This window comes from Pithys albifrons, chromosome 1 (genome assembly GCF_047495875.1).
Source record: "Pithys albifrons albifrons isolate INPA30051 chromosome 1, PitAlb_v1, whole genome shotgun sequence".
NCBI lineage: Eukaryota > Metazoa > Chordata > Aves > Passeriformes > Thamnophilidae > Pithys > Pithys albifrons.
The window spans coordinates 87,847,245-87,863,738 of record NC_092458.1 but is presented as its reverse complement, the minus strand read 5'-3'; the positions used below and the strand labels follow the sequence as shown (position 1 = coordinate 87,863,738).

The following is a 16,494-nucleotide window of genomic DNA, read 5'->3' as shown; positions in this document are numbered from 1 at the left end:
AATTGTGATCTGTGTGGGAACAAGGGTGTACTCCTTGTCTTCACTGCATGTCAAGCAAGTTAGTGTGATTTGATAAGAACTGAATCCAGCAATTGCTACTTCCCAGCTGACAAGTTTGCTTGTCTAGCCTTGAGGCAAGTGCGAGGGTTGGAAAAGGAGGACAGATGTCATTTGGTACGGTACCTGTGATGCAGAAGTGGTTCAACCAACTTGCTAAATCTGTGGCCAGGTGTAGTCTACAGTGTGGAAAATTATGTTGACCTGCCCCGTCCTTTAGGTGGAACTCAAACACCACAGTTGATCCTTATAAATGTGTCATTCTGGTTGATGACGTTCTTCCCCTCTGAATTTCCCCTGCAGTTTCTTGCAGGGAGAACTCTGTGTCCTGATTTGTGCAGTGGGACTGTGTGTCACTAGGCAGCTGCTGTGCTCTCTTTCAGAGATACCTGACCGTATTTGTGGATGAAGAGCTCTGCTTGCAGAAGCAGTGGAATGCTCCACGATCTTTGGACCAAAGGTATTATTTAAATGATTGGTGTTTTTTAATTGCTATCAAAAGAGGAGTTTCTAGACATTAGGGCAAAGTGAACCCAGAATCATAGTGAAAGTCATAGTTCTCCTGAAGATCTTAGATATAATAAAAGCATGTTACTGAGAGAGGGGATAATGGAAAGGAATGAAAAATGCATTCAGAAATCAAAAATTAGGGGAACAGAGGGTTGTAGTTTTTTTCATGTTAATAACAGTATAATTAAACAATGACCCCAGAATTTTCAACTGTAACTTAGTGTAAAAGGTTGTTCTAAAAGAATAAGCAATAGAAAAAGTTTATATCAATTAAAACAGTGACACCTTCTAACTGGAGAAGCATGTAGGAAACACAAGTTGCCTGAGTAATTATATGTTTTTAAAATGCGTCCCTTGATGAGTAGTTATGTGGTTGTACAGCTTAGTGTTTGGGTGAAGGGCAGCATAGAATTCTTTGAACTTGCCACCTTAAGGCAATTTTCCTAAGTTGTGATTTCCTTCAGTAACACTTGTTCAATCAACATGTGTTTACATGGAAGAAGGCTGGTAAATACATTTTTAGGATAATTTAACTTTGTAGCTGCTAGGATAGCTTTCAGGTCAGCGGTGGAAAGTCTTAGTCACAGATGTCCTGCCTCCAGGAGACTCACAGCACTGCTCATGGAGCTACTCAGTATTGCAAGTGGGTGGAAATTTTAGAAAAAAACCCCACATTATAGAGTCAGAAGAGTAACTTATGAGTTTGGTGGTTAGTTTTGTTTTCAGTTCAATATGAAAGATGGGACAGGAGTCTTCCCATAGAATATGTGTACTCCGTGTAAGAAAATAAACTAATTACATGTGAGAACAAGAAAGAAGGAAACATTTTGGAAGAAACTGAAGAGCAGTGAAGGAACTTAGGAGTCAAAGAGCACAGATATGACAGTGTCTCTCGGTAGGTAATGACTACATCCAAAACTGAAAACAGCAGAAAAGAGAGCAAATAAAACCCCAGGCAAGTATATTGGTGTAGCTCTTGTTTACTCCAAGACCTTTATGCTTCACTGTGTCTGTGAGGGCTTTACATGCTGGTTTTCACATGCTAGATTGGGAGGAACAGGAGGCAGAAAGCACAAACCAATCTCAACTAAGTCACAAAGGACTTCCTGGCAATTTTCCATGAAAGTAAAGGGAGTGAAGTTGCCACTTTTTCCCAAACATTGAGCTTAGAGCTCTTTGCCATCCAGAGGGACCTTGACAGGCTTGAGTGGTGGGTTGATGCAAACTTCATGAAGTTCAACAAAGTGCAAGGTCCTACACCTGACTTGTGGCAATCCTAGACACAACCCCAAGTTGAATGGAGAAGTGATTGAGAGCAGCCCTGCTGAGAAGGAGTTGATGAAAAACTTGACATGACCCAGCAACATGTGCTGCATCAAGAGAATTGTGGCCAGCAGGTCAAGGGAGATGATTGTCCCTCTCTCCTCTGCTCTTGAGAAAGCCCACCTGGAGTACTGAGTACAGTTCTGGTGTACTCAACATAAGAACATGGAACTGCTGGAGCACATCCAGAGGAGGGCCACGAAGTTTGATAGGAGCACCTCCCTTATGAGAAAAGGCTGAGAAAGTTGGGGCTGGTCAGCCTGGAGAAGACAAGATTGTGTGGAGACCTCGTAACAACCTTCCAGTATCTGAAGAGGGCTACAGGGAAGTTGGAGAGGGACTCTTGTAGTGATAGGTCAAGAAGTAATGGGTGCAAATTAAAAAAGAGGAAATTTAGGCTTGATATTAGAAAGAAATTCTTTACTGCGACACTGGAACAGACTGTGGTTGCCCCAGTCCTGGCAGTGTTCAAGGCTGGGTTGGATAAAACCTTGAGCAATCTGGTCCAGTGGGAAGTGTCCCTGCCCACAGCAGTGGGGCTTGGGACTAGATGATCTTTAAGGTCCCTTGCAACCCTTAACCTTCCATGATTCTATGAATCTATGATTCAAGGCAGGAATCCCCCTGTACTGAGACAATTGGGAACTGTCTCATGAGTTTTTTCAGGCTGGTTTGTGCCAAACCAATACAGTCATGAATCAGGCTTGTAAAGTGCATGTACTCTTATGGTTTCTTCTCCTTTCAGTGATGGGACTGAAAAGATAGTAAATAAAGGGTGGAGTGTCACTACTGGCTGCCTACTGACATAAGTTCAATTAATATACTTCTCCATTTTTCATCTTTGATGTCTACACATGATTTGTAATTGTGAGTCATAAAGACATCTCCAGGAATGTCTGACAGAGCTTCAAAAGGCAAAAAAGACACATCAGGTAGTGCCAGCCTTATTGAGCAAGGGAAAAAGTTTACCTCCCCAAGGGCTGACCTCATATTACTCTGGATGTCAGAGATAATTTTAAAGCCATGGGTCTTGAAACCACTCCCATCTCATCAGTCATCCTAGCACCATGAAAAAGTGCCACTTCCACAGATGCATGCACTCAGCCTGTGGCCAGGAAAACTGCACATCCATTGACGGACCCACAACACTCTGAAGTGGAGCACTGAGTTAATGAACTGAACCATGGCCATGAAGAGGGCAGTTTGGTCTGCACTATTTGCCAGCAGCAGGTCATACCCTGAAGATAAGTCTATCTTTTCCCTCTTACCTAGCCCCCTTTACTAGTCAATTCTGGGACACTAGAAGTCTTTAAGTGGCCTGCAGAAATAAGAGAGAATTGAGTATAGAATTTGTATTGCATACGCCAAAGAAATGGTGTAAGTAGCCAACACAGATACTGTGTAACTCCTCTTCCTTCAGTCTTCTGAACACTGGCTCCAGGGATCTGCATTTGCTTGTTAAAGACATTTTGCAAAAAAGAGGAAGAAAGGCTACATGCAGCACTGAAGTTCTATTGGCCCAATTAATGATTCAGCAACTCTCTACAAAGCAGCTTGCATGAGAGAAGCAGCTTGGCACACACTCAGTGTCAAGCAATTCCCCTCTGCAGGGGATGTGGGTGTACACCCCTCTGCAGACCCATGGGATCCTTCATCATGGAAGCATCCCCAGCAATCTGCCTTCTCCTGGAAGGCAGCAGCCAGGAAACCACGTAGGATTGTTGAAACTTCTGTTCTCACAGCTCCAAATACAACCCATAAACAAAGGCAAACAGTGTTATCTGGTTTTCTTGCCTGAGTTTTGTCTCTCTCTGACTTATTTTCAGTTCCGGTTTTGCTCTTTGCTCCTGTGAGACAGTCATTGCAGAACATGTCTAGTTATAGCAGTACACTCTTTCCACTTACGTCTCCAGTGGCTAAATTTTTTTAACTTCTCCTCTCCCAGACCTGCACTGGATGGAAAAAAATAAAATAAAATAAAAAGTAGGGCTAGCCGTTACTTTTTTCTTAACTAAAAGCAAAAACTCTACTTTGCAGGATGGAAAAATGGCTGCTGAAAAGTAGTTTCTGTAGTTTTAAGTGGCTTGGCACATGCATTTTTATTTAGGCAGTCAGTTGTGTGTTTAATTCAGCCTGGGAGGAAAACCCCTTGATAACAATTCATCATGTAGTAGGGCAGCTGGAGCAGGAACAGAATGGCCTCTGTCTACAACAATGGATTCTGCACAAGCCCTCCCTTGTCTTCCTCCCCTTCTGCTATGACAGGTGGATCACAAAGAAAATGATCTATATTCTCTGAGACATTCAGACTTCTTTCTCCCCTTCCTAAGAAAAGACAGGATGAATCTGAAAAAAATATCATTGGCAGTTCTGTACATTACAGTACACACACACAAAAGATGTCAGTGGACTGAGTGGATTTCTATATTAAACAGAAGAAGAGACCAGAAACCTGACCCAAGTCTACCAGCCTAAAATAAAACATGACAAAAATGGGAAACCATCAGAAAATTGACAGCAGACAGCAATCGCATTGGTTTTTAAGTAGTGTGAGAGCTGGAGAGTTTTTATGTCTGCCCCAGCAAAAGAGGATTTATTTGAGCTGTTTAAAGGAGAAAATGAAGGATCTTGGCAAGGATGAGGTGGATGCTTTTCCCAAATACATGGAAAAGGCACAGAAGAAACACAAAGGCTTTGCTAAAATGCAAACTAGCAAACACAGATCAGTCAGATGCAGGTGCCCTTCTCTCACAGGTGCATGGGAATGACATTTGGCTGTTTACCAGGTTATGGGCCTTTATACCACATGGACGAAAGCACTCAGAGAAGTGTTTTGATTATGAGACAAGTCATAAGAGTTTTTTCTTTTTTTTTTTTAGAGATATCTATTTTTCTTGACCACAAACTAAGTGCTGTTTAGCCTCAACTCTTTAAATCATACAGGATTTCTCTCCACTACCTTTTCCTGTTGGGAAGGATAGGTCCCTATTACGAAACTGAAGGTTACACACTTCATCACTTCTGGTAGCTGACATCATCATGCTGTCTCCCCCACCTCCTCCTTCTGCCTCATCCTCTCCTCCCCCTCTACTTTCAATTCCCCCATCTTACCCCACTACCAGGCCAAGCATGCTCTCCATTCCTCTTTCCTGCGCTTCAGGCATTCCGGGTACTTGTCCTGCCCATTGCGCTCCATGGGCTCTGTGTTCCTCCCATGGCTTACACAGTCTGCAGTAACCTCGCTCCATATCACCTTCTCTGTAAACCAGAGATCTGCTATGGCATGCTTGATATTGTTACTAAAGGCTGGGAAGCTCACAGAAGTCCTTGCACCAGTCTGTGGAAAAAGGTGAGAATAACTTTCTTAATACTCTCTTTCTTGCTAAAACTTCTTGTTTTACCACTTGTTTGGGAGTACTGGAGTGTTTTCAACCTCTAACATATTTCTTTCTTTCCTCCTTCTTACAGTGTCATGGAGGTCTGCATATTCTTCCTTTGTGCTATGATACCTCTCCCAGGTAAAAGGCACATTTTTAGTCATTAAAACTGTTTTGATTGTGTGTGTCCTGCTATATGATACTTTCACATCCACTAAGAAGCTCATTCCTTAGTAGTAATCATTTCCATTACACAATGAAGGTCATATAGCCTATGTGACGTATTTAAATTGTGTGCAGGTACTCTATAAAATATATATAGTAAGTACTTTCTCTCTTCAACTTTATATCTTTACATTACACTTATTTTATGTTGCTCTTAAATTTTCAGTTTAAATCTGTCTTTAAAATGTGTGTATATCACCTGTGTGTAGTATAGAGAAGAACAGTATTAAACTGAAAACTGACAGATTGATATGGGGTAACTGGAGTTTTGGGCAGCTGCAGAGATCATTTTGCAGTCTGGTGCTCTGAAAGACCAGTCAAAACTTTGCAGCAGGAGAGAGACTGTAAATCTTCTTCTCCTTTTGAACTCAGCAGAGGTGCTTGCATCTTCTGGAACAGAGAACTGTCTTTTCTTATTCCAAGAAAAGACAGTTCTCCCAGCTCTTTGCCACCCATAATAATGGATACACAAATGGACAAAAGTGGGAGAAAACTCATCCTTTGTGTAATACAGTTCATCCTTTCTTTCCATGAAGGCATAATTTTGTTTATTGACCATTTCTGTTAACAAGATCAGCAGCAGAACAGTTAAATCTGACATTTAATCTGTCATCAAACTCTAGATTAATTACAGAGTAGTTAAATCTGACATTTAGTTTGTCATTAAACTTCAAATTAATTCTTCATTGAGACTGAAAGTGTCCACCTGTTTCTGACCTTCTGGTCATACATTCCCTAGACACTCACATTTACCACACAGCATGTATTTCACATTTTCTTCAAAACTTCCATGCCATATTATTTTATTACGAGAATGAACTCAACTTTTTAAACAGAAATTCTGCAACTATCTCTTTTGTGACAGAATTTCATTACACTCAGGATGCTACAAACAAGAATGGTTTGGCCTTTGACCTGCAGATAAGCCTTCTAAAATATAGATGCTCACAATCTCTGTGTGGTAGGCCTTCCTGGGAAAGTCAAATATAGGAAGAAAAGTAAGAAACAGTTTTATGACCTGAACTCCACAAGACTAAGTGAGTCAGTTTGAACAACTACGTGTCCTGTCATACCTAGTGGGAGAATTTGTGTTTTTATTGCCACTGTTGTGAAATGTTGCCTCTGTGAGCCCAATTGGGTGTTCTTTTGTAGCTGGTGGCTATCTTAATTTTTCTCTCTCTCTGTCTAAGGTATTGCCGCCAGTGTGCATCAAGTGAAGGCATTTCTCAATCACTCTGCATATCTATCCTGCTATTTTCCAAACTCTCAGAAAATCGACGTAAAGGATTTAATAGTTTTTTGGCAAAAAGGCTCTCAGAAAGTGCTGCACGAAGTATACTATGGCCAAGAAAAGCATGAGAACCTTAGTCCTGAATATATAAACCGAACCAAGGTGGATAAAGACAAATGGATCTTGCAACTGTTAAATGCAGGAATTGAGGATGAGGGACACTATGAGTGTATCGTACAGCACAAGAAAAAAGGACCACCAGAGGTCATACACAAATCTGAGTGCTCACTGCACATCACTGGTAAGTAATCTCTTCCAATTACCATCTGGTTTGAGGGTTTGAGGCAGGATTCTCTGTGACTCTTTTCAATCCAGAATATGGGTTCTGTCTCCAAGCCACTGAGAATATACCTGCACAGAAGCAGAATTTTTAAAGATGGATAAGAGCATTCTCAATAGGAAATCCTCACCTGTGAATTAAAAGTACTCAGGTAGAAGTAATCAGAAGTAGAAATTGAGGCAATGATATGCTCAGTGATCCCTGATTTCTACCCTGTCATACTTTATAGTGAAAACCATTCTGCTTTCTTCCTCTTGCCTCCTGCAAGTTTTATGACTTCTAGGACTCTGGAAACTTCTTTATTTGCATCTGATGCACTACCTTCTATTAAAAGTAGCAGTAGTTATCATCACTGGTGGTACATTAGAATTGAAACATAGCAAGATCTCTGCAAATACCCAGCTATTTTATGATCATATAAATTGCAAGGAGACTAAAGAAAAGAACAGCTCACATGGAGGAGTAGAAATTCATATGTTGAGTTAAAGGAAACTGAAAATATCTCTGAAATAAAAATGCATGCATTAATGAGATTCAACCTAATTTTTTGCATCAGAGATTTTTTTGTAATCAGAGGAAAAGGCAGTAAATCTTTTAACAGGGAGATGGAAATGAGGCACCAATCTTTCCCTAATACTTTCTAACATATTTAATAACTCCTAATGTATAACCCTATTTTTTTTCTATTTTAAACTATTCTGCTAGTACCCTTTATCAATATGCATGTGTTCTGTCTTCCACTGTGATAGTGCTAGTCATTAATAATAGCAGCTTCTAACTTCCACTGGTGTTTTCAGGCTTCAACATGCTGCTCTAAAAGTGAACAGCCCATGTGTAACTGCAGCCAAAAAGGGAGTACAACGACATCTGAGCCTGCTTGGCTTTCTGTTACCAGCAAGTTTTCCCTCTATCCATAGAGAGAAAACCTAATTTGTTAATATTTATTCTCCCAGGATCTACTTGACAAGCATTTTCAGTAAAGTTTTAGAACTCAGAAACTCATATTGTGCACTCAGTACCGGGCCTCCAATTTAAAAGACGCTTAGCATCAGTTGCTCAATTAGTTCAAACAGTTAAGTCAGTTATCAGCTTAGCCAACATCTGAGCAACTTGTTACAGATATCTCATATTTATGCACTTAAAGTCTCCCACACATTGTAAGGTTTAACTTAGAAAGACTGCCTTAACTATGTGCTATTGTGTTCCTTCCAAATGACTCTCTGTTCAATAAATTCCAAAAGGAAGGAGCAGTATAAAACCATATTTTAAAAACAAACCATGAAAATAATTAGAAGAAAAATACAAATGTTTTAGGGAAATACAAATGTTGAAATGTACCTGTGCTTACAAGGTGGTTTTTAATTAGAATCTCATATCACACATGGAGGGCTTTTTGTAGTTTGGCATGTTGCACTTAAAATGAACTCAAGAAAGATTGTGTGCTGTACAAGAGTGACAGGGCAGTCACACTAGATCTCTTGGTAACCAAGCCCATTCAGAAGTACAGAAGTACCTTCTAAAACAGTTTACACGTTATTTTTATGTATTTCATTAATACAATATATAGATAGCATGAAGCTGTGTCAGGAGAGTTTAGGTTGGATATTAGGATAAGGTTCTTCACTCAGAGGGTGTTTGGGCACTAGAACAGCTCCCCAGGGAAGTTATCACAGCACCAAACCTGACAGAGTTCAAGAAGTGTTTGGACAACACTCCCAGGCACATGATGTGATTCATGGGGTGGTCCTGTGCAGAGCCAGGAGTTGGACTTTGATGATCCTTGTGGGTCCCTTCCAACTCAGGAGATTCTACGATTCTATAATATGTATGTTATGTGTTGTGTATAGCCAGGATGACATATAATAATGATGAATTCATATACTGTTCCAGAAAAAAAAAAGAGAAATGGAAAACTTTGGCTCTTAAAGCATGCAAGGTAGGGACCACGGTGACAAGCTGCTTAACTGGAAAATCTGCATGACTGCAGTGCATCCTCTGGATGAAGCAATAAGGGAAGTAGGTGAGAGGAGGGAAGCTGTTTCAAAGTATGCACTACTCAGAGTGCTGGGAATTAAGCTGATGTCAGAACAGAGACTTACAGTTTGTGACCTCCTTTTAAAGGGAATGTTAAAAAACTGAAAAGCATGAAGAAAAGCTTTGCTAGAATTATCTGAAGGCTGGAAAAAATACAGCTCAACTAGAGACATTAAAACAACAATCTGACTACCTTATAACACAGAATGATGAGAACAGTCTTGTTTCCAGAGTGTGGGAACCTGAAATATACATAATATATTGGATATTAAAAAAAATTAAAAATATTAGTTCAGTGACAGTCAGTGTTGGGAAACAAGTGCAAAGTAAGGCACATTGTCACTTGAGAAAATAGAACAAAACCAAGTATGGTAATTAAGCCATTGAGAAAAATATTAAGGGCTTGATGGATCTGCTATGTCTTGAAGTATTTAAACTAAACCACAGCCTTTTTGGAAGATTCTATATTTAAATATGAAAGATGTCCTGAAATGAGCTTTTCTGCTAACAAAAAAACCCTCACATATATGTGGCCCACACCCTGCATGCAACCAACATCACTTCCCAGTAAATAGTTTCCAGAAGCTATAAAACAGAAGTGCAGGGTATATTCCACTATTTCCACTTGCTTACTATCAATAAGATTGAAACTCTTAAATCACTTGGATGATGTGACAAGTTTCACAGCCATGGATTACATTCCTGCCATCTCTCTAAAATACCAAGGAGAGAATAAATACTCCAGACCAGAAGCCTGAAAGCAGTCAGCTATGCAAGTCAGACCTTGAGCAGAAAAAGAAAGCTTGAGCTTTTCTGAGGGACAACTTAACTAAATTTTGAGGGACAAAAAAGGGGGGGCTTTTTCAATTTTGCTTTCATATCCATGGATTCTCTTGAGGGGATTTAAGAGATTAAGCTAAATCCTATTCCCTGTGTGCTAGGATAGAGCAAATAAAAGCAACATCATGCTTCTTCATTCATCCACATTAAGAATTCAATAGAGCAAGGATTACATCTTGGATCCAACACTCTGAGTATGTGTTTAGAAGACTGAGGCTCTCTTAGGCACAATCCTTTTCCCCTTCTCCAATTATTTCTCCATATTGTCTTTAGTTCTATTTGCACCAAAATAATGAAGCATTTTCAATGAAGTCTTGAGTCCACTTCTTGGAGATTTTGCTGATTTTTTGGGAGGGGCATGGTTTTCTTTTTTAACTTACTGCATGCCAACATGGAGTCAATATTATGGCTACATTCTCTCCTTTTCTATCAGAGTCTACTGTTTTTACTAAAACCTTTTAATCAAACAGATTCTTGTTGAGAATACATAGTAGATTATTTAAGAGACAGTATTGGTTAAATCCCTCCATTTATCATTCATATTTTATGTTTAAATAATTCTTCCCAATCCTGTTTCACTATTTCTTGCCTGGAAAACTTGACTTTTTAAAGCAATAGGTGTGTTCTGGCTGCGATGAGTGCTCAGTGACACAAAGTACAAAAACCTTATGCTATAGTAATTTCCACCTAAAAGCTAAGCTAAGGGAAGCTTAATACATAGCTATGATGAGTGAATTACTTTATATGCTGCAAAATGTTTACTCACAATACTGACAGACACCAAGGATATTTCTGCTCAGGACAGCCCTGCACCTCCAACTTACTGCAGCTGAATTCTCTCACATGATCTCTTTCTCTGCATTTCAGTTACAAGTTTGTGGCTTTCCCTTTACCCATTCAGAAGGTCAAAAGCAGGCAGCATTGTGTCCCCCTCCCATTTTTTGCTTAAACCCTTACCTGTAAACAGGCCAGGTTTGATTAATCTGAGGTGTCAATGGGTCTAAAGGAGCTGGGAGGCAGAGGTCTATTTTCTGGCTGATCAGACTTACATCCTTGAAATACATATACCTAAAAAAAACCTAAAAAAAAACCAAAACAAAAAAACAAAACAAAACAAAACACAACAAAACAAAACAAAACAAAACACAAAACCCAAGCATAACCTCCCCCTTCCTGGAATACCCATTGTCTTCCCAAAGAAAACTGTTTAGATTTGTTTCTGCCTGAAAAATCTTTAAAAATTGACAGGAACTGTCACAAATGTGGTAAGTCTGGCTCATGATGCTTTCTGTTTGGTTTGTTTCAGCCAACTACAGCCAACCTGAGATAGAACAGCTGCACACCGAGGAACTAAAGCCCAATGGATACTTGAATCTTTCCTGTTCTTCCACTGGAGGTTATCCAGAGCCCCAGGAGATGACATGGCTAATATCACGTGAAAACACAACACACAGGCGTACGCCTCACATGGATGTCTCACAGGATGCTGTAACAAAGCTGTACAACATTACAAGCAAGCTGAATATCCCAGTTCCTACGAACAGTCTCACTAATATTAGCTGCTTACTTCGCCTCAGAGAGCAGCTGGGAAGCCTTGTCTCAGCGACACTAGTCATAGGTGAGTCTCCATTTGCCCATTCCAATTTTTGCATGGGTATGAGCTGGGCTTATTGCAGTAGAGCTGATCACAGATAGCAGCATAGCCAAGGCAGGGAGTAAACCCTAAGCAGCAGCAGCAGATGTATGTTCTCCATCTGTTTGCCACTGGGCATCCTCTCTTTTCCACACGGGAAATCTTATTACAGCAAGGAAAGGGCATAGAGAATGAAGACCACTGCTACACAATCCAGAACACAGCCCTACTCATCCTTTCCCTGGAAGATGCTGCAGCAGCAACAAAGCAATCTGGATGTCTGGATTAGGCAGAAACCAATCTCCAGAGCTGATAGCTCTTGAGAGAGGTTGCTGCTTCACAGACTCAGAGAACTGTTGAGGTTGAAAGAGGCATTTGGAAATTATCTAGTTCAACAACTCTGCTCACAGTAGGGTCAATAGTTAGCACAGGGTCTTATCCAGTGGAATTCTAAATACCTCCAAGGATAAAGACTCCACAACCTCTCTCAGCAACTGTTCTAAATTTTGACTACCCTGAAAGTAAAAGAGTGGGGGTTTTTGTCTGGTTTAAAGTGCTTGAGCTGCTATTCTTAATCATTTCTCAGAGAAAGGCAGGAGGCAAAACAAAAGAGTCCCTTGGACCATATTTGGTTCACAAGCTGCCAAATATACTGCACTGAGTTTAAGTGTAAGGGCCATGAAACTTGGACTAGTATTAGAAGCATTCCTGATAGTTTTCATAACATTTGGCAGAATGAAGTGCACATTCCAAAATGACTATTTGGGGATTTTTCTTCTCTGAGATTGTCTTTTTTCAGACATCTCTTGCAAGAGGAAGCAGGGGACCTGAGTTTCAATATGACTTTATTGTTGGATTATCTCAGGGTTCCACATGACTGATCCTTTCTTTAACTAAAGCAGTATTTTATTTATTTTCTGGAACAGGAAAGCATCTTCTGACATGTTTTTGTTTGTAAGCTATGGAACAAGCACATCAAAATAAAGACAATTCCCACTTTGGATGTAAGTTTGTTTGGCTTGCACATGTCTCTTTTACACAGTGCTGAAGATGCAGAGCTGTGCTTCAACTGACAGGAATGGGGAGCCAAGAGGGAATGGTAGCATTGCAGGAAAGCCTACCAGACTAGTACAGACATGTACCTTACTACTGCAGTGCAAAAGAAGCTTGCCACTTTTTCTGAAAAAGTTCCACAATGCCGTTTTCTTAATATAAATTTAGCTAACGAGCTAAGTTATCAATGCCAGATATGGCACACTGCCTCTAACATCTTTAAATACTGGGACTTCTAAATAATATTCAAATACAATCCAGATGTCTCCTAAGGTCTGCTCAGTTCTACAAGTTGCTCGTCAGGGTAGACATGGCTATATTAGCTATATTTGCTATATTACCTATAATGCTGTATCCTCCCCTTCCCTATTCAGTTTTTCTCCCTAGCTTTATGGAAGTAGTCACCTGATAAGCAGTGATGGTAGGTAAGAAACCATAAACTCCACATAAGGGGGTTTTTGGCAATAACTGAACCTCTATGAGCTGCTAACCCTACCAAACAAAATCTCAGAAACACAGAAACCAGAAATAGAGGGAAAGTCCTTTGCATTCCCTGCTACTTTCACATCCCTTCCAGCATTTCATTAGGCTTTGACCATCATTTGCAACAGATACCAAATAGCAACATATTCTTTGAACTTGCACAGTAGGACACAGCAGCATTAGCACAGTAGCAGCCTCATAGGCTCTTGTATTAATTAAGTGGCTGATCTCTCACATATTATGCAAACCTCAGAAACAGCTGAAGTTGTTGAAGTGATCATTAAGACCTGGTAGTTTCTCTAGGGTTTGGAAATTGAAATAAAACAATGTGGATAGTGATTTATTGACACTATTAAAGCACTGTAAAAGCAAAGGATGCTGAAAGCCTTTACCTAAATTTCTAATTCATGTAACTTCGGGATAGAGTGTTTAAGGTAACTGCCACCAAATTAAATCTTTGTTATGTGTATCTTCTCTGTTTTCTTGTTCAGAGATACAGGAGAAAGAAATGGAAGAAGTAAAGACAAATTTCTTTGTTCCGCTTATAGCCGTGGCTGTACTGGTCACACTTCTTCTGGGTTTTGTGATAGTGAAGAAGAACAGAAATATCTTGTCTACCAACCAGAGTAAGTTATTACCTGTCATTCTGCTCTACCATCCCTCAGGTCATAGGCTTTATCCTTTGTAATCATCCGTTTACCTACCTTCCAGCTGCTGGGACAAAGTTATGTTTCATGTTGGACAAAAGCTAAGCTTCCTAGGACAACTTAATTCCTGCAACAATTTAGTCCACCCTGCAACAAGTCAAAACATCTTTCTCCTGTCTTGTCCTGGGATCTATTTCTCCCGTCTTGTCCTGGGATCTATTTCTCCCTCTTCTTCTTGCTCTGTGAGACTGCCATGGCACCAGCTTATCACCTTGTCCTGTAGTTTCATCCTTTTTTCACTTGGTTTGGGGTAGATTTGGCTTCTAAAATCATTGAACTCTATAAGCCTTTCTTGTCCATCACTACTTAATAGAAAGATGGAGCTTGAGAAGGGACAAGGTGAACTTCCATGAAGCGCAAGGATCTCCTTCATCACAGAGCTGAACAATCACAAGCTGCCCACATAGTGGACTGGAAGAATCATCTTGTACTAGGATCAAAATCTGACTTGCTTGTATTTCTCTTTTGTTCCAAGTCTAGTTCTCAGCAGTTCAGGGTTTATTCCGCACTGAAAGGATTGTAATGCTGACATCAGAGTCTAGTCTTCCTTGTAGCAAGCGGGAAATGCATTCCTCCGTTTGTCATGTTTCCCTATACTGCCAAAGGCCCTGAGCACCACCTCATTCCTTTTCCAAATTCTAAGATAACTGGACATTTACTATCAACTCTTTTTCAGCTTCTATTTATCACATTTCTGTAGATCCCATATTCATCTGTTTTAGGTGTCAGCCTAGCAGTCTAAGAAGCTACCCAGCTTGAAACTGAGACCATCAGCCAGACTGCTGACAGAGAACCACATCTACACATAGCAAGGCCTGGGGTCTTATGTTTTCAGAGGCTCTGCCAGAACAAGGATCCTCTGCAGATGACCTACAGAAGAACATGCAACACTTTTGTCTGATGGCTGAAACCTACTGCCCAATGTTCTCTGTTTTTACTTTTGCTCCAGAATGGTGGTAAAAATGACACTCTACCTCTCTGCATGATTACTATTTTGCTGTATCTTTTATTGTTCACTGTGACAATGTAAAATCCTGAGAGTCACTGAAGAAAGCAGAGCTGTGTGGGTTATGGACTGTCTCAGAAACACAAAGAGTTAGGCCACAATCTGTGAATCATAACCTTTGCTGCGAACGGGCAGGTTATTAGTCATAGATTCATCAAATGCCTTTGGTTGAAAGGGACCTTAAAGATCATCTAGTTCCACCCCCCCTGCCTATTCACGAGGCACAAATGCTTTTGGCAGAGCCAGTGTGGCTTTGCACCAGTAACTTTTTTGTAAAGCTTCACACCAGAGAGAGGAACTTTGAGGCACTTCCCCACCTTCTGAGAAAATAGCGCAATTCCTATCAGGCATTTGAAACTAGCAACAATCTGAAGGAAATGCCTGCTTTAAACATAATTTCTGATTATCTTAGTTTTTGTAATATTGTCCGATCTTAATATATCCAGACAATTAGTACCTCCACACTTTGTATTCTGACCAAATGCTGTAGCAGTTGTTCAGGATGATGCAGGGATAGAAAATGAAAGCATGAGGTATCATTTATACATGTGTGTATCTAAACATACAAAATGAAGCTGAGCAGATAATGGAAAAAATATTACATGAGCAGGTCATGTTCCAGTTTGGTTGACCAGGTCTTCCCTTTCTTAATTTTGCTTCAAATCCTGAAGATAGAGCAATTCATACACTATGGCATGTTCAGCCATAGGAGGTAATTTTACCTTTCAGAAAAGGTTCTTTTTCGCTCAAAATGTGCCATCTCTCCAGTGACCTCTGCACTTTATATTTTTCAACAGCATTGGCATCTTTCAGGAGTAAGAGTGCAGCAGAACTGAGACAAAATTCTTCTGAGGTCTTGATTGTGTTTGTAGGTCTGGAATTTTCAGAAAGATCAGGGACATTAGCATCATATTCTCAAGACAAATTTCAGTTCAGAGTTGCAGTTTGGGGACATAAATTCTCTGCAGTTTCTGCTGTGTGCAAATATTCTGTTAAATGATATTGTGAATTGCTAGATTCCACCCCAATTTTTACTCCTTTTTCAAGTGTGTGAGAGAAATGTGTGTTCTTTTGAGTTAGTTGAACTATTTGGGAGTCAGTTTATTAAGCTATTACACTAACAATCCAAATATTTTCATTCAGGTTAATATCATTCAAATGTTATTAGACGTTAAATGTTTTATTTTTATGTAAAAGTTTATACTTGTTAGCAAACTTATTTAATGATTTATTAAAGCATATGTCTTTTTCTGTGTTGCTGTTTTTATTCTCATGCCATTAAAGCAGTATATTGGGGAATACTGGCATTTGATGTTCTCAGGGAGGAACATTCTTAGAAGCAAATGAATAAAATAGATATTCCTGCAATGGCCAAGAATGGCACACCTGGAGGTTTCATATGTTTATCCATGCAGCTGACTACATGTGCACAACTCTGTGTATACATACCTCCTTGATTTATTGACCTATACACCCCAAAGACTAGATTAAAAATTCCAGTCAGAAGATTTCCCTTTTTTGATTCCATGCTGCAGATTGTCAAATATATATGCTGCTTATCTGGTTAGCTTTATGCATTGAGGGAAAAAACCATCACCAACCTTTCATGTTTTACTACAGGAGAAGGACAATAACCAGTTCCTCCACATAATGTATCTGGAATTCCATGTTAGGA

General features: G+C 39.9%; 1 protein-coding gene across 2 annotated transcripts; it reads left to right on the top strand.

Moving 5' to 3' along the window:
- Positions 1-432: 432 nt before the first annotated feature.
- Positions 433-16,072, top strand: CD86 (CD86 molecule). 2 transcript variants are annotated; one of them, XM_071559474.1, is made up of 6 exons: positions 433-517; positions 5,359-5,408; positions 6,683-7,024; positions 11,244-11,555; positions 13,598-13,732; positions 14,536-16,072. In XM_071559474.1, exons 2-6 carry the CDS (start codon positions 5,363-5,365, stop codon positions 14,553-14,555), a joined length of 855 nt encoding a protein of 284 aa, XP_071415575.1. In that variant the 5' UTR covers positions 433-517; positions 5,359-5,362; the 3' UTR covers positions 14,556-16,072. The 2 variants fall into 2 exon arrangements, with proteins under 2 accessions (XP_071415575.1, XP_071415566.1); XM_071559465.1 differs by lacking the exon at positions 433-517 and adding an exon at positions 3,654-5,239.
- Positions 16,073-16,494: the final 422 nt, after the last annotated feature.